The sequence below is a fragment of the Populus nigra genome, chromosome 17, assembly GCF_951802175.1.
Source record: "Populus nigra chromosome 17, ddPopNigr1.1, whole genome shotgun sequence".
Lineage (NCBI taxonomy): Eukaryota > Viridiplantae > Streptophyta > Magnoliopsida > Malpighiales > Salicaceae > Populus > Populus nigra.
Genome location: NC_084868.1, coordinates 12441649 through 12467904, shown reverse-complemented (window position 1 = coordinate 12467904; position 26256 = coordinate 12441649). Strand labels below are relative to the sequence as shown.

Below are 26256 nucleotides of genomic sequence, written 5' to 3'. Positions count from 1 at the left end.
ATAGGATTATCATTATTTCATGATTTGGTATGCGGATTAACGAGTTGACCCAAATTGATCCAATATATTGATGTCTCAATGTTTATTTAAAAAAATCACATCTTAAATATTTATTTTGAGTCAAAATATATTTTGTTGGTCATCTAGGTTGTTTTTGGACTCTCTAAGATAATTGAGTCACATCAAATTAATTCTTACATGATTTAATTTTTTTTCTACCAGAAAGAACATTAGCAATGTCTAGATAATTTTTTATATTAAAAATAATTAATTCAACCCATATCATAACACAAACCAATAATCTGGTACTGATCTAAACTAGAGAGAACATATATTTAACATAATCTCTAGAGCTAAACTAGAAAGAAAGAATGGTAAATATACAAGGAAGAAAAAACAAATTGAGGGACCATATTTTTTAAAACAAGGACCCAAACCGTGTCCTGGCACCTCAGGCCCAGACCACGCTCCTGACACGCCTGGGCTCATGCCACGTGCTTGGGCCCAGTGCCAAACAACAACAATAATATCTGACGGTCCTTAAATTCTATGAATTTAATAGTACTCTTGGATGTAAGCGGTTTGATTTGAAGGTTGAAGCAATGAAGAACATAGAGGGAGCGTCTTATGTGAATTTGATGCCAGCAGATGCTAAAACTTTTGTGTCTTGCAGTGCTGCTATATACAGTATCGCACAGAGCAATAAACACAGCACCCTGGCAACTATGCTTTATGTCAGAATCTGTATCTATCAATGCTTTATGAGACTGGTGTGGCTTTATGAGTCACCTCCTCAAATCATATGATATAGAAATGCTTGAGCTGACAACCTCAAATACAAAATATTGACTGCTTATTGAATGCAGCTAATGTTTTTTCCCATCATTTATTCCAAACCATAGGCATCCGTTTCAGACTTGGTGATGGACCATCTCGATCCAATTCAAAAACTAAAATAATCCAAGGACAACCATGGCAGCAACGTGCAAATCACATATCTGAAGCCACCCGTTTGTACAAGTGTGCAGGCAGGCGAGGAGTGGCCACTGCTTGTAGTGGGGTCATCATGTAAGTGACAATTCCAGGTCTTTCTGACATGTCAATTTCCTCTGGCTTGACACCATCAGGGGTGGTCCAATGAAAATGGTGGAGCAGATGACCGATCATAGACGTGACCAGATTGATGGCAAGCTGTGCACCAGGGCACACCCTTCTTCCAGCGCCGAATGGAAGTAGCCTGAAATCATGACCCTTCATGTCGACATCCTCCTCGAAGAACCTCTCCGGCCGGAACTCTAAAGGGTTCTTCCACAAAGCCGGATCACGAGCCACAGCCCATACGTTTACGTGAACAACTGATCCCTTAGGGATGTCATAGCCGCCGATTTTAACAGTAGTATTGGCACGATGAGGTAGCATCAGTGGTGTTGGTGGGTGCAACCTCAGCGATTCCTTGACTACAGCTTGCAGGTAAGGGAGATTTGGGAAATCTGCCTCAGTCATGACACGTTCGAACCCAACCACTCGGTCTAGCTCATCTTGAACCTTCTGTTGAACCCTTGGGTTCTTGATTAGCTCAGCCATTGCCCACTCCACTGTGATTGCTGTTGTATCCATGCCAGCAGTAATCATGTCCTGCACATATTATTAAGTGCGAGTTTAATTAGGCCATAATCAGTCATAGCTCGTCGACCGATGATTCATTTAACAGCAAAAACGGAATCACCAAATTGTTTTAAGATTTTGAGGCGAAACGTGCATTCATTCATACCCATAGGAGACCAGTAATTGTAACCTCACTAAGGTCATATTTTTCTTGCAATGTAAGCAGTGCATCAACGAAATGTTTCTTGGCACCTCCACTTTTCTTGCGTGCATTGGTGTGTTCCTCCATGATAACTCTAGTTAGCCCATCTCGACGAGCGTTATGCTTTTCAACAGCCTCTTCCTCTAGTGGAAACATCCATTGAAGCCATGGAATGTGCTCTGCCATGGTCAGTGATCCACCCAGCCTAACTCCATTGGAAACAATTGCCTTGAATTCTTGGCCTTGCTCATCAATTATGCCCTCTGAATTCATGAATCGTTTCCCAAATGCTAGCCTTGTAATGTTATTGAAAGCCACATCTCCCAAATATTTCTTCACCAACAGGCTTTTTCCATGGTTCTCTGCAAGACATGAATATTGTTTTCAAGAGCATTTTCCTTTACCATTCTTTAGCCAATTCTGAATCAGACACAACTCAACTAAACCTAATTTAAATAATTGAGCTACAAGTCTTGTCAAAATCAACCTAACAGTCTTCGAGTAATCATGAAACCTTGAACCTGATCCGCTGGCAATTTATTTTTAATCAAGGAGGATGACAATTGATACAGCTTTTCGAGGCAGATCATAACGGTCATAAATGTTGGCATGTGATGTAACATTACTGTTTTTTTCAAAAAATAATCTGCTTTGAGAAAGTCCTCAGAAGAACTTTACTAGAAATTTTCGGATTTTTTATTGGGGAATTTAAATTAAAAAAATGCAGATCGTCAAGAAAATGTGATGGGATTTGAGATTTATAAGAACACTTGTCAGGCTCAACATGTAAACTCATCCAAAACAAAATTACCCAAGTTATAGTCAGGGGTGGAACTAAGGGCAGGCAACCAGCCCTGCAAAACATTTTAGATTTTTTTTAATTTAGTATTTAAATATAACAAGTAATACTTTTTATTTTAAATAGATAAGCTTTCTAATAATAAATTATTATTTCATTACTTATTTTTTACTTTAAAATTATCTCTTCGTGAAAGTGGAAAAAAAAAACAAATAAACTTTTCAATTTAATTAATTTTCTTCACCGTTTCTCTTTTGTTTTTTATGAAGCTTTAATCAAAAAAATATAATAATACAAAGCATTGCAGAAAGGTGAAAGTTTCCATACTTTTTTTTTTTAATAAAATAACAACACATCATTTACTCTATTTATTTAAAAAAAAATGGTTGATAATGCATTGTTCATTTATCATCTTTTTTAATCAACAAAGTTGGCTTTGGTGACCAGAAAATCAGGATTCAATTTTATCATCCAAAAACACGAGAAAAAAGTCTCATAAACATATATAACTCCATTTCTAACAACAAAACACATTCTAAAAACACATAATTAAATTAAATAAAAAAATCCATAAGCTCTAATTCATTTTCCCCAACATCATTGAATGTGAAAACCATATCAATTAACTTTATGTGTCAAATATAATTTTATAGGTATCAAAATCATAATTATTAATGAAAAGAATCCAGTTACTTTATGGGACCCTTTGGACCCCTCCCCTTCCTGGTAAAATTTGTTTTTTTTTTTGGCGGGGATGTGACAGTTCCCTCGAGAAACCAATAATATATATTAAATGACTCATTTAGAACATCTGGGACCCACAGGGTCCACCAAAATTGGGAACAGAAGATTTGGCTTAAAGTGATATGATTCTTGATATTGTTATTTTTTAAAGTAATTTTTATTTTAAAATATATTAAAATAACTTTTTTTAGTTTTTAAGATCTATTTTTTTATATCAAATATTAACTTAAAAATACCAACACAAAATTAATTTTTAAAAAAAATAATACAAATCTTAGTAAAAACACCGACAGCTGCTTAGCCAAACGAGCTCCTTGTGACTTCCAATGAATAATATAACTTTGACTGATCTACTTTTCTCAATTTAATATTAATTAGCTAAAAATCTAATAAAACAAAAACTACAATAACATAACTTTGACTGATCTACTTTTCTCAATTTAATATTAATTAGCTAAAAAATACACAAAAGCTAAAATGCTAAAACAAGAAAAAGTGTAAGAGAAATGAATACTGCTATATGACATACCTGGATTGGTGCAATCCTTGAAAATGGATTCTGCCATGAAAGTAACCTCATCTTCTCTTATAGGTCTGAGTTCCTCAAGTCTCTTTGCTGAGAAGAGCTCAAGAGTAGACACTCTCCTAACCTTCACATAATGAGGACCATAGTCAGCCCAGATGAGGTCCTTGCCGTCTCTACTAAACCTTGCAGACAATCTAGACCTATGTCGATCGGCCAGCTGCTGGTCATTCTCTTTGAGAACTTGCTTGGCCAGTTCCGCATTACACACAACTACATTCAAAGTCGAACCAAACCAAACTGAAACAACTGGTCCGTAAGCCTGAGCCCACTCTGCAAAACATCTGAACCTAATAGGCTTGATGGCATAGAGGTTCCCAACAATCGGCCACGGCCGTGGACCGGGTGGTAGCTTGAACCTCAGCCTCTGGTACAGAATGTATGCAAGAAGGAGAACAAAGATTGAAACTAATACTAAAAGAGGCAGAGCCATATTGGAGAAAAGAATAATAAAAAAAGAAGAAGAAAAGGTCCAAAGTTTGGTTTCTGAAGGTTCACGTGAAATAATGGGAGGAGAGATGTCTTCATATAGATTGAAAATGGGGTAGGTAAGCACGTGGCAGATCATTCACCATATATTTTCAAATATATTAGGATATTTTCAAATTTTAATCTTTATTTTATTATAAGATAATTAAGATATAAATCAGGAGGCGTGTTTCCCACGATGTAAATATATTTTCAAGAAGAAAAAAAAATTATGACTTGACATCACAAAAAACAAAAATGATTGTCAATCCATAATAATTCAAATATATCGAAAATAAATAAATGAGAGAAAAAGATATTTGTTTTAAAGGGTATTGATATTGGTTAAAATCTAAGTAAAAATAATTAATTAACTTTTAAAAAGTAATTTTTTAAAAAATATATGATCATTTTAATTGTTTTTTCAATTAACCTAGATCAATATGCCGGATTTATCACCAGAGCCTTGTGATAAATTTGTATTGGGTTAGAATTAATAACTATGCATGACCCATTTAAGGCTTGCAGAGCAGTGGTTGTGAAAGTAGCTGCAGATAAATTTAATGACCCATTTAAGATTGCAAGATGAGAGATATTTCTGGTTCATTTCTCTATGGGCTGTGATATCGAAAATTCAAGGTGTGTTCGTTTTCAATTATTTTATTTTGAGGTAATTTTTGTGGTTGTGTTTTCAATTCTAGTTGTAGTTAGTTAGATTTAAATACGTGTTTGGTAAAAATATTGGTTGGAGTTTATATGTAGCAAAAAAATATGTATAAAATATTTAGATAAAATGTAGTTTATCTTGTTTGTTTTTGCATTTAAAAAACGTTTTTTAAAATTTTGAATATTTTTATTTTTTCTTTGCTTCAAATTAATATTTTTTTTTGGTATTTTCAGATCATTTTGATACGCTGATGTCAAAAATAATTTTTTTAAAAATATATTATTTTGATGTATTTTCCAGTAAAAAATACTTTGAAAAGCAACTGCAACCATATTCTTAAATACCACATCGAATATTTACAAAACTTAATTAAAAAACATATAAAAACTATTATATAAAATCTATATTTTAAACTCAATTTTTTAATGAATCAACATAAAATATAATTTTTTATTAAAAAACATATTATTGTGTTTGTTTCACTGCTGCCATGAAAACTAGCGGAAAACAAACGTAATCTTAGGCTATGCTTGTTTCCCGGAATTCACTTTCTGGGAATCACTTTCCAAACTTTCCTGTGTTTGTTTGTCATTAGAAAAATTGGTCAACAGAAACACTTTCCAGTCAAAGAAAAATTTAGTTTGGTTTCTAGAAAAGTGTTTTTCTAGAAAATTTGGGAGGAAAACACTTTTCAAAAGTTGTGAAAATTTTAGAAATATCATATTATTTGCTAATTATATCAAATTTGGTCCTCAATTTTTTATTGCTATATATATTTTATTTTGAATATTTATTTTTCAATTTCATCTCTTAAAATTTAATTTTTATATTAACTTTAGTCCTCATTTTTATAATTATTATTTTTTTTCCCTTATTATTTTTTTATTGAAATTTTTTATGTATCAAATTTGATCCTCATTATTTTATTTGAAATAATTTATGAAATGTTAATTATTATTATTTTAATTTCTTCATCTTTCATTTTTTTTAGATTTGATCTTTATTATTTTGATTATTATTTATTTTATTTGAGATAATTTATGAAATTATATTTTTTTTTTCAATTTCATTCTCATTCAACTTTTTAATTTGTAAGATTTGTTCCTTATTATTTTAATAAACTTGAGAAAAATAAAACATTAATAAGTTATTTTCCAGCTCATTTTCCATAATATAACCAAACACTGGAAAGTGTTTTTCAACTTATTTTTCATTACACTACTTAAATATCAGAAAATAATTTACTTTTCTAAAATTCATTTTCTAAATAAAAATTATTTTCCAGTAAATAAATGTAACCTTAGCCGTTCTTGGTACTGAAAAGCTCAGCCTGATATTTAGCATATTCTCTTTGCTTATTTTTCAGCTCCTTGTACTCAAGTTTCACTTCTCATTTTTACATGGAGATAAATAATTAAAGGAAGAACAAACAGAAAAGAAATATAATTAAACTGCCTCCAATTCAAAAAAAAAAAAAAAAGCTGATGAGGGTTTAGCTATTATTGACCACGGGAATTGACATGGTTTAAGATCCAGGTAATTATATCATTAAGTCAATTCAAGTGCATTATTTTGTTTGAAATTATATTGTTTTATGTTTTCTTTTAATTATTTAAAGTTAATCCGATCATGTTTTTTTTTTTATGGGATTAACTTGCTAGGCCATGTCAATGTTCAAAATTAAACGGCTCAAAATGAAAGTTGACCTAAATATATAAGGCTTCAAATAATCAAATCACCGGGCCTATCCGTCAAGCCGAACCTGGTTTAATAACTATGAATTTATCCTGAGGAACGAGGTGACAAGTTTAAGTTTGAGTCATGTCTTGGCCACCTTAAATTTGTTTTAAGAAAAAAACATGTAACGACTTTTACACATACCGATTATTAGGATCAATGGCTAGAGCTTTCTTTGTATCTGCTTCTGCTTCAGCTTTCTCTAATTCAGATGTTTTCAAGTATGCTTGTGATCTTCTGAATAGACCTTTGGCATTCGGTGGGTCAAGTTCGAAGACCTGTCATTATTATAACATAATGTGGATGATGTTATGGAGGAAAAAAAATATAGCTGAAAGGAAGTGTTTAGCTTATTGAAGCTTCAAGGTACTCTCCTAATTTAAGCTTACAAGCTGCATCATTCAGATAACATGGTAACCTCGAGCTTTTTGCTAGCCACATTTCTTCGTCAGTGAAAGAGTGGTTGAGCTCTATAGATTTTGCAGCCTGAAATTTGCAGTTAGCAAATTCTGCAGCTCAAATACTGAAAAATGATACTAAATTAATTCATGAATGATGATTGATTTTCTTCAATTTCATTGCATTCAGACTTGCCTTCTCATATTTCTTAGAGGCTTGCCAGAATTTTCCTGCCTTGAATAGCACATTTCCGTCGAGCTTCTTCCTTTCACTTGCTTCTAATTTTCCAGAACGGTTATTTCTGTTCAAAACTCGGAGTTGTGAAAATTGAATGCACTGTGTGTGTCAGGAAATTGAAATTTCAATACATTTATCTGGTCTGGCTGATAATTCATAGATACAAACAGAAGAGCAATTTGAAAAATAACATTCGATAAAATCGATCAGCTCAACTTCATAATGAAGCAAGGAATTTGCAGGAAGCATCGTCACCGCCACGGAGGTATTCGGTATCCACGGTCACTGCGGCATGTTCTCCTTTCTTCTTAGTCATAATGGCTCTGTCTAAACCGCTGTTCACTTGTTCTATAATGGTAAGGACCACAGATATACTTATTTGAAAAATATGCTAGCTCTGCCTTCTCACCCTTTCTCATTGTTTTCACTGCTTTGCTCCATGCAGGACATAGATAACGTAAACCCAGATCAATATAGAAGAATTATTCTCACCAGAGATGAAACCCTCAAATTTCTACGACATTACTTGAGAAAATGTTATTAACACAACACACTTACCATCTCCTATATGAAACTCCACACCTTCCTCAGATTTGGAGACAAGGATTCCATTCTCAAGCTTTGCCTCATACTTTTCTACAGTGATGGAAAGGCATTACTATCTTGTAGATAATCCACTCATTACATCTCAAAAAAAGAGGCATGGACAATGATTACAAGAGAGCAGAAGCTTACCTAAAACTTAATCTCCAATATCTCTTGGTGTAGCCCAATATCCTTCACCCTCCTTTGTTATCTTCTTCAATATTCCTCCATCACCTGTTAAATCCCAGATGCTACTCCATGACAGGATCTCAACATCAAAAAAAAGAGTTGCATTGGGAGGAATCAGTGGTGGAGAACCAGCCTCCCCATAGGCCAAGTTTGGCGGTATCGTAAAACTTGCTCTCTCACCATTCTTCATAGTGGCAACTCCCTCATCCTATCCTCTTATAACCTCACCTAAAACCCAAATATCAAACAAAGACTTCTTGTACATATAGCTAACAATAAAGATATATCACCATTACTATGGAGAGTTCATTTCTTGCCTAGGCCTAATTTGAACTTGAAAGGAACCCCTTTATCACGACTTGAATCAAGATATGCCCCGCCCCGCCTTCAATATGTCCACTGAAATGAACTGAAACAAGAAGTTTTCAACACCAGAAAATCTCATGTAAGCTTTCTTGTTGAAACTCTAAAACCATAGTTCTTTAAGTGATCTCAAGCTACTTCATCAAGTGACAAACATTGAAACAAACTGACCCTTTACTTGGAAACCAAAAAAATAGACAATAATTTCTCTCTTTCTAGTACCTTCCACTTCATCTCCAGGAAATGGAGTAGTCTGTCATGAAATTCCCTTCTTGACAAACTTTTTCTCCTCAGGCCTTGGCTTCCGACATCTTTCTCAGGCAGTCCCAAATTTTCGTTTTCGGTTTCATTTTGCAAAGATGGATTCAACGACAAGTGTTCCATTTCAACATAGAGTTATGGATAGATAGAGAGAGTATGTTCTTGTGTGTAGGAGTTGAAGATAAGCCGTTGCTGGTTTCCCTCCTTCTATTGCCTGCAGTTGATATTTTACTGTGAGGACAAGGAAGTGTTTGATTGAGCCACGGAGATGGCATTTGACACCAAATCCACTTGGTCTGGGCTAGATAGACCCATTCAAATGGTTTGTTCAAGTTTTTAGCCTGTTTAAATCAATCTTCTGAACTGAATCTAAAATTTAAGGCCTGCTGAAAACTTTGATAATTGGCCCATATTGGGTCTATTATATTGACTTTTATTAGTTTTTAACTAAATTTTTTTTCTGCTTGAGTAATTTTTTTCTAACATAAAAAATATATTTAAATGATATTAATCTGGATGAATTCATGTTAGCTTAACTAATCACTGATTAAAAATAACCCTAAAGAAAGGAAAAGAAAAGTAAGGTTAAAGGTTTAATAGCTTAAATTCAAAGGATAAAATAAAAAAATAAAAAAAGATTGAAGTTAAATCAAACTAATTTTTTAAACCAACAACTCTAGCCATGAGATCGAGATGATCATGCAAAATACCAAAACAAATTTTGAAAAAATTTCTTAACCATTAAATGTTTTTAAAGAAAACAAATAGTAATGAAAATAATAAGGATCAAACCTGATATAAAAACTAATGGAATAAAAAAATGAGGACTTAATAGAAAAAAATAAAAAAAGATAAAAAAAATAGAAATTAAAAGAATGAGAACCAATATTACATTAAAAAAAACAAATGAAATAAAATGTCATGGGGAAAAATTAAAAGAAAAAAAAACAAATTAAGAAAAGGATTAAAAAAGAGTAATTAAGAAAAATGAGGACTAAACCTAGAAATAAAATAAAATAAAATAAAATATTGAGGGAAAAAATTACAAGAAAAACAACCAAAAAAAGGATAAAAAAACAAAAATTAAGAGAATGAATAACATATTTAATATATAAACAAAACAAAATTAAATGGAAATGGATGAAATTAAAAAAAAATCTAAAAGAAAGAAAGACCAATCAAAAGAAAGAGGACCATAATTGAATTTTTTTTCTCCATTGTTTTTTTAATCAAAATAATAGCATTTTTATTTTTTAGTTGAATAAAAATTTAAGCAATTAGCTAGGGAAAAATCATGTCAACACCTGTTGATTTGTTTTACAATTATTTTTTTTATCAAAATAATGTCATTTTTACTTCTTACACAATAAAAAAAATCAAATTGACCCCGGTAACCCTAATCATTTGACCTAACCCGTGACTCGAGACATGATGAGAGTCGACTCTCAGGTCGGGTTTTAAAAGTATGATAAAAAAAAATAAACACTAAATATGATATGAAAATTTAATGAAATTAAAAAATGAAGGATGAAATTGCCAAAACAAAAATCAATCAAGAAGAGAACTCAAAATAAAAGGAGTTGCAATCACAAGAATGAGGATCAAATTAAAAAAAGAAGAAGAAATTATAATAAAAAAAATAAAAGATGAAATCAAAAAATAAAATCCAATAAAAAAATATTAAAAGTAAAATAAATAGAAATCAAAAGAATAAGGATCAAATTTGATAAAAAAAAACATAAAAAATCAAATGTCAAAGAATGAAATTAAAAAACAACTAAATCAAATTAAATACAATTAAAATATTGAGAACCACTTTGTAATTTTACAATGTCAACACACCTTTTGAAGTTGGAAAGAGGAGAAAAAAGGGGAATGAAAAAAATTATTGCCAGAGCTTAGATATGCCCTTATGGCTGGCATACACTAGTCTATAATGTAAAGGGTGATACACCGGTTTAGATGTTATCCTTGAAGGTGACAAACAGCTAGGAGGCCACTTACAAAGCACGTGCCAATCATGTTTTTTTTTTATTATTTATCTATAAAAAAACCATAATACATCTGACCCCACATGATAATTGCAATAAAACTGAGGTCAACAAATCAAAAATACTCATTTATCTCAGGAAAAAGAAAGTTGACCCCAAAAGCTATGAGGTAATTAAACTATATAAAAAAATATGAAGTTTAAAAAAAACCCCTCCAACATTATCTTTGTTTTTTTTTAAGGATATATGAAGAATTATATTATACAATAAACAACTTAAAATATAAAATTACTCCAAAGTATTTGTTTAACTATTTGATTTTTTAAGGGAGATATCATTTATTTTACTATGAATTATATTATGCACAATCCATATTGAAATACTATGTCTTTTAATTTTATTTATAATATTGCTAATTTTCCTCTTTTTTCTCTATAAAATTAAGGCCTTATGAAAATTTTACTCTTTTTCCTGGTAGATTCGTTGATATTTATTTGTTGTTCATGAAAGAGAAATAGAATGGGATCATGGCCTTAGAGTCTCTCGCTAGAGAGATTCCACGGAATTGCCTATCTTTTTATTTTTATTTTTGTATGATGCACTTTAAAGATCTATGAAATTTGCCCATAAACTCGATGAACTTCACAGATTAATTAAAATTTGAAACTTTACTTAGATTGAATTTTTAAAAATAACTTGAAAGTTAATATAGTGTGATTAAGTAAAAAACTCAGGTTATGATATGATATGGTCAAAACTCGTAATTTTTTTTAAATTAAAATATTATTATTTTGATTTTTAAAAAAATTTAATTTAAATTAACCTTAATTAATATATCTAATTCAGGAACCAAGTCTTGGATCAAGTGATACCTACCTCATTGCATGTTTAATAACTAATAATTTTTGTTATATGAATTTTTTAACCCATTTTTATATGATTTTTTTAATAAAAAGAATATTTTCCGTTTATTTAGTATTTTTATTGATATTTAAAATTTCTTATGAATAATTTTAAAAATGTATTTTTCTTATTGATCTGATGCATTTAAGAAAATATTTTTCTTATATGTCAATACAATACTTGAACTAATTAAATAAGGGGAAATAGAGAACAGATCTCATTAATAATTAAAACTACCTTAGATATTTTTCAATTCACATGACGCATTGCATTGATCCAAAGCTTTATTTAAGCATAAGATTTTTCATCACCATGTTCTATTAAAAAACAAAGAGAAAAATCACTAAAATCATCAAAATCTAGCAGCAGGACCGGCATCACTGTTGGTGATAGGGGCAATTGTTCTTCAGCATTTTAACATATTGATGACCTCCCAAATTGAAGGGCGATCATATGGGTTTGGATTAGCACAAGAAAGCCCAACAACAATCAATTGTTCCATCTCCTTCTCATCATAACTTAGGCCTAAACGTGGATCAGCAACAGCAGAAACATTTTCTCCTCCTTCAATTTTCTCCAAGACCCCATCCACCAGCTTGAGCTCAAATTTCATACCGTTTTCTTGAAATTGTTCCACAGCTGGCTTTCCACAAGCCATTTGCAAAACCACCACGCCAAAGCTGTAAATATCCGATTCCTTCGAAGCCTTCCCACTTTTCTTACACTCAGGTGCCAGGTACCCTGGCGCCCCAGTCAAAACAGTAGGATAACCTGATTCTTGCACATGTTCCACAGGTCTTGCCAGGCCAAAATCACAGAGTTTGGGGTTGAAATTTGAATCCAGCAAGATATTGTCTAATTTGATATCACAATGTAGAACAGATTGCTCACATTCTTCGTGTATGTAAAGCAATGCTGAAGCCAAGCCCCAAGCGATGGTCTTTCTTTGACCCCATGTCAGGAAGACTGTTTCCTTGAAAAGATGATATTCCAAGGTCTTGTTTGCAACAAATTCGTAAACAATGAGAAGTTCTTTCATGTTGCAGCTCCAGCCAACGAGATTGACCAAATTTTCATGCTTCAGTTTAGTTAAGACCTTCACTTCTGGCAGGTATGACTCCATGCCATATTTAGAACCAAATAATATCCTCTTCACCGCCACAGAGCAGCTCAGCTCCCTTAAGAATCCCTTAAAAACTGAACAAGTTGCTCCTTCCCCAAGTTTGTCTTTCTCTGAGAAATTATTAGTGGCACAAGCCAATGTTTGGTACGAAAACTTTCGAGGGCTAGTGCAATTTCCATCCATGTAGAAATTACAGAGAGGGGCTTGATCTCGAAAGAAATATGGCTAGAAGAGAAAGTTTGTCGTGAAATAGATGAATGACAATGAGTGTTTACAATATACTTCCACAAAACTATGGCTTGAACATGTTGCCTCTCGTTGATTAGCTTTATAAGGAGAGGCTAACGCGTAAAATTAATTTAAACTTTCTAGCCACGCCTTTGCCCCACTTCACAATGAGTTGATGCAATATGTTTTTTTTTGTAGTTTTGGAGCTGCATTGAGAATCTTTGACTACAGGAGGAATAAACCATTACAGTGACAATAAAAGATTATTACTTTCTATGTGACTATGTGATTGTTGAATTGAACTTGATTTTTTAAATAATTCTATAAGCTTAGTTCTAGAAGAACTACTCTATATGGATGGAGTATTTAAAATTGTTAAACAATATTTGATGTATAAAATTAATTATTTTTCAGAACACATGGAAGGATGTTTTGAGAGAAAAAGATGAAGAAGAAGAGAAGGTTATAATTTCAGAATCGCATTATAATTTCAATTTCTTGATGATTTTTATGACAAAGGGCATTAATCATGATATCGTGCCATGGGAATCTTTCCGAATATAATGTAATTAATCCTCTTCCCACTCGAGAAAAACTCTCGTCTTAAGGGTTCTGCTTGTAAATCAAGGAAAACAAATTTCAAAAGTCATTAACTTTTTGCTCAAGGCATGGTTCTCAAACGCACGCAGGGCAATGAGAACGGGCCATATGATCGGCAAGAGTTCGATCGGATGGTTGTTGGGATGATGCTTTCATGGACATATGACTCGTCGGGGAAGTCGTTGTTGACTCCTTAACCGAGTTCGCTAAAGACCAGTCAAGAGAGCTTTTTACAAAGTTTTCTTCCATTTTAAAATTCTTGAAAGCTACTTGTTGATTGTGATTTACTATTATTACTTGGTTTTAATGGGATTTTTTTTAATAAAACTTATTGATAATATATCACAATATTTTTAAAATAAATAGCAATAAAAAATTGGAGACCAAACATGATAGATGCAAAATTACAATTAAAAAAATAATAAGAGAAAAACAAATATAAATTAAAATAATAAATAATAAAATTGATATAAAAATTAAATTTTAAAGGAAGAAATTGAGAAATAAAAAACTCAGAATAAAATATATAGCAATCAAAAGATGAATGATCAACTTTAATATAATCAACTAAAAATAAGATATTTTTAAATTTTTTGCAACTTATAAAAAATATTTTCCTTCCAAAATAAAAGAAAAATACTTTCTAATAAATTAAGTTAATTTTTTCGGAAAGTATTTTTTATTAACTAATTTTTTTAATGATAAATAAATGCTAAGAAGTTTGGAAAATAATTTCTAAAAAATTACTTTTTATAAAAACATTATAAATGAGATTTACACGTGCTTACACATATATAATTTTAATATAAATTGATAAAAATATAGATTTACACCAATATAATATAAAGAAAATATGGTGTTATAGGAATTTGAACTTGGAAAATCAAAACTATATATTGAGAACATTAATTTTTTTTGAAGTGGTATTTTCTATTGAATTAAAAGAGTTGTTTTTGTCAATTCTGAAGTATATTAATCTTTTCCTGGATCAAATAACATCACCTCCAACCCTATTTATCGAGGGTGTAAATACTAATATATGAGAAAAGAATGCTAAATATTATCCTGGTCGGTGCATAAAATAATAATAGTAATTTCAAAAGTGTATGACATGACGACTTGACCACCGCAATAACATCACTTACTATTCTTTTGTTGCAATTATAATTACATGTCAAGTGATTTGAGCAAATTTTGATTGATGGTTGTTGTAATTGTGATTTTTTTCAAAAATTATATAAATTATTTTTTTTATTTTTGATATAATATATTAAAATAATTAAAAATATTAAAAATACAATCTTAAATAAAAAAATCATTTTTAAAAAAAAGACACATCCATCAACTTTTCCAAACACGCTGGTAATAAAATCCTTTTGTAAGCGTTATCATGTGTAAACTTCGGTCCCCTCTCGTGTTTTATTTATTTAATTTATGGTTGCTTTTTTTTTTTTCTTTTTTTTTCACTTGCCTTGCTCGGTTTTTTTCTTAACATTTCTTGTTAAAGAAGGAAGATCAAATAAAACTCGGAATGAACAACCGCGTAACAGAGAAAAAGACCAAGTCAATAAATTAATTTTATTAAAACACTCAATAAGTTGTATTATAAAATAAAGTTTTAGGTAGAATATTAATTAAAATAATTAAATTTACTTAATATTCATATGGTGACTTTTCAGGATACTCAAAACACGTGGCAAGATCTAATTAAAATTTATGATACCATATTTTTCAATTTAATTTAAAAAAAAAGACAAGGGAGAGCCTCTCAAGACTTGGTGGGTGAAGAAAATAAAGTTGTATTGATAGAAAGGGTTGTGTATTTTAAATGAAAGATTTGAGTTGTTTTAGTATTTTTATTTATTTATTACTCATTTCAATTAATCATAAAAGAAAAATATATAAAATTAATAAGCCTACGAACTAGCTCGATCATCAAATCAAATGAAATATCAATTTGTGGTCAAGAACAAACCATGGACTTTGAAATAAATTCAGTCACTCCGTGTGGGGCTCTCAAGGGTGCGATCAGCGGCATTACTTTACATCAAGGTGTAGATATTTAACATTGTTCGGGCAAATATTTATACAGGCAATTGACCTAGTTCATGCTCAACAACCACCTTCTCCTCACCATACTCTCCCTTGACTTGTATCCATGGCCTTTGATTGAAATGACATAGAATTAATCTGAAGCTTGAACAATTAAAATAGTGAAGAGGAAACCATTAGATTCATATCTTAATACACATTAGATACCGTTGATAAACACTCTTTACTTCTTTTTTTTTTTTAATTGTATTCAATTTAAGGTGGTTGGATTCAATATTTAATATTTATTAGACTTTATACATTATTTTTATATTAACAAGAGTTGATAATACTTGTAAAAACAGCGTGGATATAAACTCATGAAAATTGCTCATTGGAGCGATAAAATGATGATTTTTCCCTTCTCATTATAAAAAAATCATTATTCTAGCTATCAAAGGCATTTAGATCTTTTTACATGATTCATTAGTTTTTACTAAATTGATTAGTCACAAATAAATTTTATCTTATTTTAAATGCACGGTAAAATGATCAGTGTTGAAAAATACATTTTCACCATGTAGTTTGAAACCTTAAAAAATGTGTTTCCCCGCATCCTTTTACTGATTGTATGTGTAATCAGTAATGTATGTAGGTGGCGGCGGTCTGGTTTGTCGCAGGTGGATTTTTCTTTATTTTTTTATTTTTATTTTTTTTCTCCCTTGAAAATTATAACTTAACCTTCTTTGTTGTTAGTTTTTCAACTTCATTTCTCATTATTTTGATTTTTAATTTTTGTTCTTGGATATTTATAAAAAATTTATTTATTTTTAATTTTATCCTCCAATCTCAATTTGCCAAATATTATTTTGTTTTAATTTGGTTCTCATTCTTTTGATTTTTTTGGAGGGGCTTTTGTTAAATAAATTTTTCTTTTTAATTTCACCCTTCAATAATTTTTTTATTTTTCATTTCAATTTTGATCTTTATTCTTTTGATTATTTTTTTGGTTTTTTTAATTATTTTTTCCTTTCAATCATAAATAAAATTTATTTTATTTTTTTATTTTTTAAATTGTTATTTTTTTTTATCTTCTTATGTAACTAATATTCTTTTTTCCAAGTTAATCATAGCAGTAACTCCGAAACATCTTTAATCTTCTTTCTTTAACTTCATTCACAATTCTAATGATAGTTAATTCTGATTTTTCTTTTCAGCAATCCCGAATTTTAGTTTTGGGCTTCTTTTTCCAAAGAAGATTTCAAGGACAAGTCTTTGGAATCTGAATTCTGATTTTTTATTTACTCGAGCTCGATTGATAAACCAGGACAATCGATACCATTTCGATCTTGGCATGGGCTAAATATCAAGATATTTTGGGTTGCTGAAGATTCCAGCCTATGTGATTTGATTGATAAACCTTGTCCTGGCTTTTATTTTTTAAAATTTTTGTGTGATTTTTACTTTGTCCTAGATATTGATTTTTTTTTTCATGATCAATTATAATTATAAATATCAAAATAATGATAGAAAATTCACAATTGCTTACATTTTCCAAAGGAAATAGGAAAAAGAAGGTTTTTGCCAAGCATAAAAGCCAAGCCCTTTGGTTTGAATTGAATTGGAAAAGTTCTTTTTGAGTTTCCTTTCCTTTCTATAGAAAAGTCTGGTCCCATCCCACCACAACCAGTTTTTCTTGTGACGAGGATTTCAATTGATGTTATCTTTGAGTCAGTTCTTGTCTGACAATTTGCTGGAAAATTTGTTTGATTCAATGATTGTAAGAGCTTTTTAACAAAAATAAAAAAGATGATGTTTTTTGCAATAATAAAAGAGTTTAAAGATATTGAATTTTAGTAAAAAATATTTAATTGGGTGTTAGCTCAGGGTGGTAGGTAAGTTCTAAAGTTGTTGATAATAAAGCTTAATTTTTTAATTCTTAACATTAATATATCAAAAAATAGTAAAAAAAACATTTTAAAAAATAATTTAATATTTTTTCAGTTTTTTTTAAATAAAAAAAATAGCACTACAATGTGCAACTAACACTAATATTGGATTTTGACTTTAGAGTTTTGTTCAACAACTTACGTTTAATATAGATAATTATTTGGGTAATTTAGTCTTTTTATTATTATTACTCAAGCTTTCTATTTAATAAATATATTTTTATAAATACACTTGACTCTCTATAGTTGAAGAAAGTTCTATATAATTTATATTTTTTATTTATATGAAGATTAATCTACTTCTCTTAACATTGAAAATCAAAATAAAAATAATGATAAGCTCTAAAAAGAAAGAAGAAAAATTGTGAAGATTCAACTAAATTATGAGTGCACTTTGAAATTACAAATTTGGATTTAATTACCTGCGACCAGCCAATATAATACACATCCACGAAATTTATCTTATTAATCAACGAAACCTTATATTTCAAGAAATTAAACTTTAGATTTGTTAATAACAACATAACACATGCAACATACCAAAAAAATAAATACTAATAAATCTGATATTACCGAGAAGGATCCAAAATATTTGAAGTCATGTATTATCAGGATCCAATTAGATTTTAGATCCTGTACAGACAGGACCCACAATCCCTTTGGGTCCAGCCGTGTTCAGGACCACAATCCTTTTGGATCCTGCACACGTCAGGACCCAACACCCACAGGGATCTGCACTTGACAAGACCCAAAGAAATTTCAGAGAATTTTAGGTCTTGCACCAGGCAAGACCCAACACCCAATTAGGTCCCATGTGGTGCCGGACTCAAAGCTAATTTAGATTCTGCACCCTGCAAGACCCAACACCCAATCGAGTCTTTTATTTATATATTTCATAATATATATAATTCAAAACTACTGCATAAAAAATTTAAAGACAATAAAACATTGATAAAACTTTGAATCTTCTACACTAATATTATAAATTAAAATATCTTTGTTGTTAGCATTTCAATTTCATTTCTCATTATTTTAATTTTTAATTTTTTTTCTGGGATATTTATAGAAATTTTATTTATTTTCAATTTCATCCTCCAATCCCAATTTATCAAATATTTTTTTTTATTTGGTCCTCGTTCTTTTAATTTTTTGGGGGCCTTTTGTTAAATAAATTTTTCTTTTCAATTTTACCATTCAATTTAATTTGATTTTTTTGGCTCGTTTTTTAAGTATTTTTGCTTTTCAATCATAAATAAAATTTATTTTATATTTTAATTTTAATCTTTATTTTTTAAATTTTTATATATTTTTTTTATCTTTTCTTATGTAATTGATATTTTTTTTCCAAGTTAATCCTAGCAGTAACTTGTAAACATCTTTAATCTCCTTTCTTTAACTTCCTTCACAATTCTATAATTATAGTTAATACTCGGATTCTGATTTTTCTTTTCGGCAATCCCGAATTTTAGTTTTGGGCTTCATTTTCCAAAGAAGACTTCAAGGACAAGTCTTTGGAAATTGGATTCTGATTTTTGTCCTCGAGCTCCATTGAACAATCGATACCATTTCGATCTTGGCATGGGCTAAATATCAAGATACTTTCCAGCCTTTTTAGACTGAGCCGAATTGAATCTCTTAGAGCCTGCTAAAAGCTTCTGATCTCATTTAGGCTTCCTTTTCGTCAACTGGCTCAACCTAGTCCGAGCCCTTTGGTTTGAATTGAATTGGAAAAGTTCTTCCGAGTTTCCTTTCCTTTCTATAGAAAATAATTGAATTGGCCTATACATGAATTTTCTTTTAAAATTTGTCTCATGAAAAAAGTTATAAATAATATTTGGTTTAGAAATAATTTTAAATTAAATTAAAAATTTGTTATAAAATTGATTAAAAAAATAATTTAATTAAAAATTAAAAAATTTAATTGATAGATTCTATTTATATTATATGTAATTCTTCAAAATCTTGATTAAATCAAAAACTTGAATCAATTTTATGACAAATGTTTTATCATGGATCCCTAAGTAGATTTTCTTCTTCTTTTTTTTTTTTCCTTTTTGATGGATGCCTAATTATTTTGTGATCGACAAGATGAGTTGGAGCATAAATATATTAATATTGGATGCTCAAGTACTCCTCTCTCAATCTTGAATGTTTAGTGGCGAGTCTGCAAAATAAATTAATCTCGGGATCAAGATCTCAGTTACACTTAGGTGATGGCAGAAACCATTATATGGGAATTATTGCACTGAAGAAAAATATACAATAAAACTTAGTGGGGATTGATATTTTAATATAAGATTGATCTTGGGCCTTGTTGAGTGTCCCCTTGCTAGAGGACAAAGGGACTTCGAAGAGTGCTTAGAAACCAAACAAAAGGGCAGATGCAGGCAACAAAAATTATGTGGAGAATCGATGTTGAATAATCATTTTCAGTGCTAGTGATTTCCATGCAACACAACAATTTTCAAGTGGTATATATCACAGCTTTAGTCATTATCCAATTTGGAAAATAATTGCTTCTGTTACCAATCAAAATAAATAAATAATTATAAAATAATCATAAATTACTGTCGAATTAAGCAGCCTTGCTTGACAATGATTACTTCGTTAGTTACTAACACACGTCCTAACCAAATAATTTTAATTATTTTTTTTATTAATATAAATATATGAAATAATATTTACCTCGATTAATTTTATAGAGTCATATAATTTTTCAACTTGAAATTTATAAGATTTGAATTGATAACTTTTAAAAAATAAATCTAAAATTTAATTAATTGAGTTATATCTCAAAAATTAATTTTTTTTTATTTTGATTCCAAGCTGTCTATGTGAGAAATATCGAGGCCGACGGAATAGAGATCATCACAACGCAGTTTGCTGAAAGTAAATGTGATTTTACTTTAATGACGATAAATCATGACAAAATGAAATCAATGTCTAGACAAAATCTTGAATTTAGTTATATGAATAAAACCGTATATAACACGGATTTCTTATAAAAAAAATAGCCCAAAAGGAGAAGAATTTTACTTTCTTGTCATGAGTCCACCTTCCGGGCTATTTGTAAGTGAAATTATGACTAAGAATTTTTACAGGAAAAGAAAAAACTAGCACAATAATACATCCACTTGGACGCATTGAGACCGCTGTTCTTATAATATTTCAATCTTGCAACACTACTACTAATCTCTTTCTTTCCCTGGTGGATTTTGGCATATTATCAGGATTTGCATGTGAAAGGCTATGAACCATATTGCTAAGGAGTGTCTAGATTAAGCTCAAAAACTTTCTGTCCTTTATCATCCATTGATACCTAATCTTCCACTCAGCTTAATTTCTAACGGAGAAAGTCTAGATTAAGCTCGAGATTTTCTGTCCTTGATCATCCATTGATACCTAATCTTCCACTCAGCTTAATTTCTAATGGAGAAACCAACAATTAGTGGCTTTTTAACCCTTTTGGAGATTTTAAAAAATAGGAAAAACTTGACCTTGGTATCTCAATTTATCTTAATTTTCTTTACAATTTCTAATTAAAACTCCCTTTGAATATGAAGTACCGTTTTGTCTCATTGGTTAAAAAAAAAACATGAAAATCTCAATGTGAGATTCCAATTAAATAATGCAAAATTAATGCAACTTTTCAATATTATTCCACAGGTTTATAGCAAATCCTAGAGGACATGAGCTAGCCTAATAAATGAGAATCAACCTGGTATGCATTACATCAATCTTAGGACGGCAACAACTCGAGATTGTAAGAGGTGATGGATGATTTTTATTCGAATATATATATATATATATATATATATCTGAAGTTACGGAGGAGATGATCAAAGTGGAAAATGAAGAGGTGGTGATATTATCCTAACAAGTGAGAGCACAACAACTTTAGCACTCAATGGTACTCAAAATAGAAACTAGGAACTAGGAATCAGAACATTTGCACGTAGTATAGGCATGTCTAGTTTCAAAATGCATACATATTTTGATGCTATGTTCACTGGATTCCAAACTATCAAGTCATTGTCTGCATCACTTTGTGTCTGATCATTTTGTGCAAAATTTCGACATTATATTCTCTCCCGAGTTATCCATTGGAAGAGAAATGAATTTCGAGTAAAAATATATATCCCGGATTAAATTAACAAGAATTAATGACAATCATATTGAAGGTGTGGAAGAATGATAACCCAATTTGAGTCCCCAAACAAAAAAATAATTCCAAATTGGGTCCCCGGCCCATTTATTGGACACGACCCTATTAAATTAACCCTTTGTCTTAACATTTTTCCTCCCATAAAATGTTGATGGAGGTTAATTGGGAGATGTTTTATAGGAGGGTTCAATTGGGAATTTGTTTTGTTTGGAGGCCCACTTGAGAATCACTTGATAGATGAGGGACAATTATGTTCTTTGCCCTTTTTTAAATCTTGGACATTTAATTAATTTTTGAAGAGCTAATCAGCACAAAATATTCGTTTCTACCATTTCCATCTGGGCTATTTTTCATTAGATATATACAAAAAGTGTGAGGAAACAATTTATTCTATTACTTTTCTTAATTATCCTGGAAACTTTAATTTGGCAACTGATGCTCAACGATAGTTGTATTATCTGTTACTTGGATGAAAAGGAATCTATATCAGATTTCCTCTCTTTCTTGGTGATATGATCACTATCATTTTTGTTCAATGATAATCGCTTAAATATTATAGTATTTTTTTCCCTGGAATTTTTATCTGCCTTTTCATTAATCTATTTCAATATTTTTTGCTTGGATGATTATTTTCACATCATACCAGTTGAAGGAGATTTTTTTGAACTACAGCTGCAATGGAGATTGATTGCAGCTAAAATTTGTAAATGAGGCCAATAGACAATCGTACAGCAGAGCTGGAAATTGTTCCCTAGGTAACAAAACTAGCTCCATATGGCCAAGGATATCATCTGCAGACATGTCTGGCTTTTATGGTGGTGCTTGAACCATTTTTGTCATGTCAGGCTAGTAAACTTGGTAGTCCCTCTTTGTTGAAACATATTTTTTTTTCTTAATTTTAATCATACCATATATATAGTTATGATTTCACCAAATCAATGCAGGCAGAGAAATTAACAATGCCACGTACATATAAGCAACAGGATTACTTGATCTGTAATCAACTATATATGATCCTCAACACACAGATTGAAGTTTCAAAGGAATAAGATAGATGTGTGCTTCCATCACTATATACTTGATTTGTCAATGCCAGTGGGAGCAAGAGTGATCAAAGAAACGAATATCATGCAATGGTGAAAGTGAATTGTTAGGAACGAATACTTCAACATTGAATGGCGTGTCAAATTCCCACCCTATTCATAAGAAATGACATGATGGAAACTGCAAGAAAAAAGTCAGCCACATGCACATTAGTGAGTGGAATCTGCCTCGGACGTCATCGTCAATTCTATTACATGTGGAACAAAATTTCCAGGAATTTTAAATCGATTTGGAGTTTAGGCAGGACACACGATAATTATAAAATCCAAAAAGGAAGATTCTGCATTCTCTCATTAGCTTTTCATCAACAGAATATCAGCTCACATGAGTTACATATGGAAGATTGTGAGTCCCATAATTTTATCTCCCACAAAACAAAAAAGTAAAAAACAAAGGCAAAAAAGGGGTAAAAATAGTAAGGTTGGAATTACAAAAAATAAAAAAGAAGCTTATTTTCCTTTCCCTTCCAAGCTTCCATGACCAACCCTCTATTATTTCTGTCTTTATCATTTCTCTCCTAAGCTAATTATGCTCTTGGTGCTTCCCTGGCTATCATGGGAGCCTGTGAAGTTGGAACAGTAATAGCCACGGACGGCACAGTAACATTGTTAGCTTGATTCCTTTGCTTCCCGGTGCAATTGTTAGCTTCAATGTCCTGGATCATTCCTGTTGTGTCACCATTCTCTCCATTTTCTTTAATTGGTTCCGGGATAATTTCAGCTTCTTTTTCTTTTTGTTCCTTGTGCTTGCCCCATAGAACAGCATAGAGTCCAGCTACAATTAATATAGCACCAAGAACACTGTAAATCCAAAAAGAAATTATTAATCAGTGTGGTAAATCCAAATGTAAAAAAGGCAGACTATTTTTTTTTTTTTGGTGTGGAGGACGTAAGAAATTACCCTCCAACATAAATATTCTCAGCCAAAATGAAAGAGCCCATGATTGCAACTATGATCATCATCAAAGGGCTGAAAGCAGTAACGAAGACAGGCCCTGTTTTTTGCATGACAAGTCCTTGAACATAGTATGAAATGCTTGATGACACAATTCCCTGTACATGAAAATTACACTTATTAGTCCCTTTACTATTGCTAATACATATTTGAACCTTTGAGTTTGTAGAGAGAGAGAGAGACTCACAGCATAGGCAGCAGCAAGAAGATTCATGTCCCAGCCAATGGTCCAAGCAGAAGGCTTGTGTTCCATCACAAAGGTGACAGCTATGGACTGTAGTGTGCCCAAAAAGCACACGATTGCTGTAAGTGAAAGGTGAGCTGAGTACCGCGTAAGTGTCACTGTCTGTAAAATAAGTAGTAGCAAAAAGTCAAGTGCTCGAACTCCTTTTTTTCAAATCCACAACTAAAGTTATACTAGTCATTCTATTATTTACCTGAAGAATGAAGAATGAAGCCCAAGCAAATGTAGCAATGATGAGAAGAATGGAACCCTTAATCCAATCCTTGTTAGAAGTTTCAGGAACAGAAGATGAATGGGTGTGGACATGCTCAGACCAGATCAAATGGATGACATTACCTTTGTACAATGTCATCAACATGGCTCCAGCCACAGTTACTATAGTACCAATCACCTTTGCTTGGCATCTAACTTTCTTTATGTCCACTATCTCCATCCTGTATATTTTTGGTACAAGCCCACCAAACAAGTACATCAGTTAGTCACTCATGATAAAGCAACGAAGAGAAGAGATACAGAGTTATCAGAGTGTTGATTATAGTACCTGCAAAGAACTGCCATGACAAATGTCATTGCAGGCAGCATGTTACTCATGGCACATGAAAAGGTAGGAGAAGTGAATTTCAACCCAGCATAGTAAAAGTTTTGATCAATCACAGGCCTGTTAGACCAAGAAAAGACAAAAGAAAGAAGTTAAGATTTACTTGTCATCCTTGCTTCAATATCTTCCAAAAGTTTAGAACCATGTCATGCCAAAGAGAAAATACTAACCCAAGAAGACCCAGCACAAACATTTGCATGAAAATGGGAAATGTAATCTTTGGTCTTACTTTCCTGAACCCAATAAAGAAAACCAGAAAAGATTAATAAAGCTCACTACCAAGAAAGATTAATAAAAGCTAGCACTCTCTTGAATCATGCTACCATATTTGTGTACCTCTCAAGAATAATGGCAAAAGGAGCAATAACAGCAGTAGCAAAGGCATGCCTATACACCACTAGAACATAATGACTCATCCCTCGATTAAGAGAAACCTTGGTGATGATGTTCATGCCAGCATAGCCAAATTGCAATGATATCATGGCTATGTAAGGCTTGCTCCTTTGAAAAAAGCTTCCAGAATAACCATTCCCCTCCATTTTTTTGTTGGATCCTAACTTAAGGTTTGGTAATTAATGAGAAGAAGAGAAGGAAAGGAGGAAAAAGAGATCAGGAGCACCAGACTTCAAGTTCTAGTTGCTTGTATGTGTTTCCTAAGTAAAAATGGCTAGCAAGGCCACTATATATAGGCACTTGGGGTGTGAAGGCTTCTATCCAAAATAGTGAGAGTGTGATGATGTAATATAATAGAGAGTCTCAAGCCTGTGAGAATCTCACACTCTCACACGCGTGTTGCATTAATTTGCCCTATGGTGGATCTCGTCGAATATTCTGATTAGCTACATCCTGTTGATGTGGCTCCACGTGGCAGCAAATGGGAAGGCTTGATGATAAGTGGGATCCCCATTGGTTTTCCTTGGTGGTAAACGAGTTTAGAGCTAAACAAAACAGAGTTTAGTTTGGTGCATGCTGATGCCAATGGAGGGGCCGGGAAAAGTAATAGATGGTTGTGGTGGGCAGTGGTGGCCCCTCCACGCTTGTTGGGTTCGACATGCTCGGCCGATCTACGCGGCATTGCGAAACATTCATCTTCATCAATCCGTTGGAACAGTAGTTAAGTGGTAATTAATGCCTACTGTGTATGCTTAGCTAGCTGTTCATTTCCAGCAACTCTTATTCAAAGCGGATAAAATACCCAATAATTTATCTTTTTTCTCATGAGCATATTTTTAGCAAAGACCTTATTGTAGAGTCATTAATTAATATGAAGAGATGCTCAATGTGCCTAACTACACTATTTAATTAACTCCACTCATAAAATGATTCTTAGTCTAGAACTGATCTGCCACTAACATGCTAGCTATCTTTTATGGATTTATGCATCATGAAAATGTGAAAAATGATTGAATTTTATTTTTGATGATTCAATCATTAATGCAATTAACTATACTTTCACAAGAATCATCTAGGTGGTGGTTCAGTGATAAAAGTTTGGGACTAAGAGGTTTGCTTTCTCTGTAGTCTCAG

At 31.5% G+C, this 26256-nt stretch overlaps 3 protein-coding genes and 1 long non-coding RNA gene across 8 annotated transcripts; all 4 read right to left on the bottom strand.

Annotated features, from left to right (window-relative positions):
* Nucleotides 1–773: 773 nt before the first annotated feature.
* LOC133677240 (cytochrome P450 98A2-like) lies at nt 774–7316 on the bottom strand. 4 transcript variants are annotated; one of them, XM_062099152.1, is made up of 5 exons: nt 7195–7316; nt 6950–7083; nt 3880–4146; nt 1772–2169; nt 774–1635 (listed from the first exon to the last, which is right to left on the bottom strand). In XM_062099152.1, the coding sequence occupies exons 3-5, from the start codon at nt 3914–3916 to the stop codon at nt 991–993; spliced, it is 1080 nt and encodes a 359-aa protein (XP_061955136.1). In that variant the 5' UTR covers nt 3917–4146; nt 6950–7083; nt 7195–7316; the 3' UTR covers nt 774–990. The 4 variants fall into 4 exon arrangements, with proteins under 4 accessions (XP_061955136.1, XP_061955138.1, XP_061955137.1 ...); XM_062099154.1 differs by having other exon boundaries at nt 3880–4000; nt 7195–7314; XM_062099153.1 differs by having other exon boundaries at nt 6950–7287.
* Nucleotides 7317–7399: 83 nt separating this feature from the next.
* Nucleotides 7400–9096, bottom strand: LOC133677241 (uncharacterized). Of its 2 annotated transcripts, XR_009835722.1 has the most exons (5): nt 8801–9096; nt 8177–8624; nt 8000–8077; nt 7633–7868; nt 7400–7540 (listed from the first exon to the last, which is right to left on the bottom strand). It is a non-coding gene; the product is annotated as an uncharacterized LOC133677241 (long non-coding RNA). The 2 variants fall into 2 exon arrangements; XR_009835721.1 differs by having other exon boundaries at nt 7633–8077.
* Nucleotides 9097–11953: 2857 nt separating this feature from the next.
* LOC133677033 (L-type lectin-domain containing receptor kinase IX.2-like) lies at nt 11954–13169 on the bottom strand. Its single transcript, XM_062098864.1, has one exon. The coding sequence runs from the start codon at nt 13037–13039 to the stop codon at nt 12140–12142; it is 900 nt and encodes a 299-aa protein (XP_061954848.1). The 5' UTR covers nt 13040–13169; the 3' UTR covers nt 11954–12139.
* Nucleotides 13170–23189: 10020 nt separating this feature from the next.
* LOC133677105 (WAT1-related protein At5g07050-like) lies at nt 23190–25401 on the bottom strand. Its single transcript, XM_062098937.1, has 7 exons — nt 25066–25401; nt 24900–24962; nt 24673–24789; nt 24325–24565; nt 24075–24233; nt 23834–23985; nt 23190–23733 (listed from the first exon to the last, which is right to left on the bottom strand). Exons 1-7 carry the CDS (start codon nt 25266–25268, stop codon nt 23460–23462), a joined length of 1209 nt encoding a protein of 402 aa, XP_061954921.1. The 5' UTR covers nt 25269–25401; the 3' UTR covers nt 23190–23459.
* Nucleotides 25402–26256: the final 855 nt, after the last annotated feature.

What these genes read in the sequence shown, in the direction of transcription:
- LOC133677033 (XM_062098864.1), bottom strand. Translation starts at nt 13,039, where the DNA reads ATGGATGGAAATTGCACTAGCCCTCGAAAGTTTTCGTACCAAACATTG.
- LOC133677240 (XM_062099151.1), bottom strand. Translation starts at nt 4,501, where the DNA reads ATGATCTGCCACGTGCTTACCTACCCCATTTTCAATCTATATGAAGAC. An exon ending in CAAGGATTGCACCAATCCAG is followed by an intron (nt 2,170 to 3,879) that starts GTATGTCATATA and finishes CATGTCTTGCAG; the next exon opens with AGAACCATGGAAAAAGCCTG. An exon ending in CAATTACTGGTCTCCTATGG is followed by an intron (nt 1,636 to 1,771) that starts GTATGAATGAAT and finishes TAATATGTGCAG; the next exon opens with GACATGATTACTGCTGGCAT.
- LOC133677105 (XM_062098937.1), bottom strand. Translation starts at nt 25,268, where the DNA reads ATGGAGGGGAATGGTTATTCTGGAAGCTTTTTTCAAAGGAGCAAGCCT. An exon ending in TTTGCCATTATTCTTGAGAG is followed by an intron (nt 24,963 to 25,065) that starts GTACACAAATAT and finishes TATTGGGTTCAG; the next exon opens with GAAAGTAAGACCAAAGATTA. An exon ending in TTTGTGCTGGGTCTTCTTGG is followed by an intron (nt 24,790 to 24,899) that starts GTTAGTATTTTC and finishes TTGGTCTAACAG; the next exon opens with GCCTGTGATTGATCAAAACT.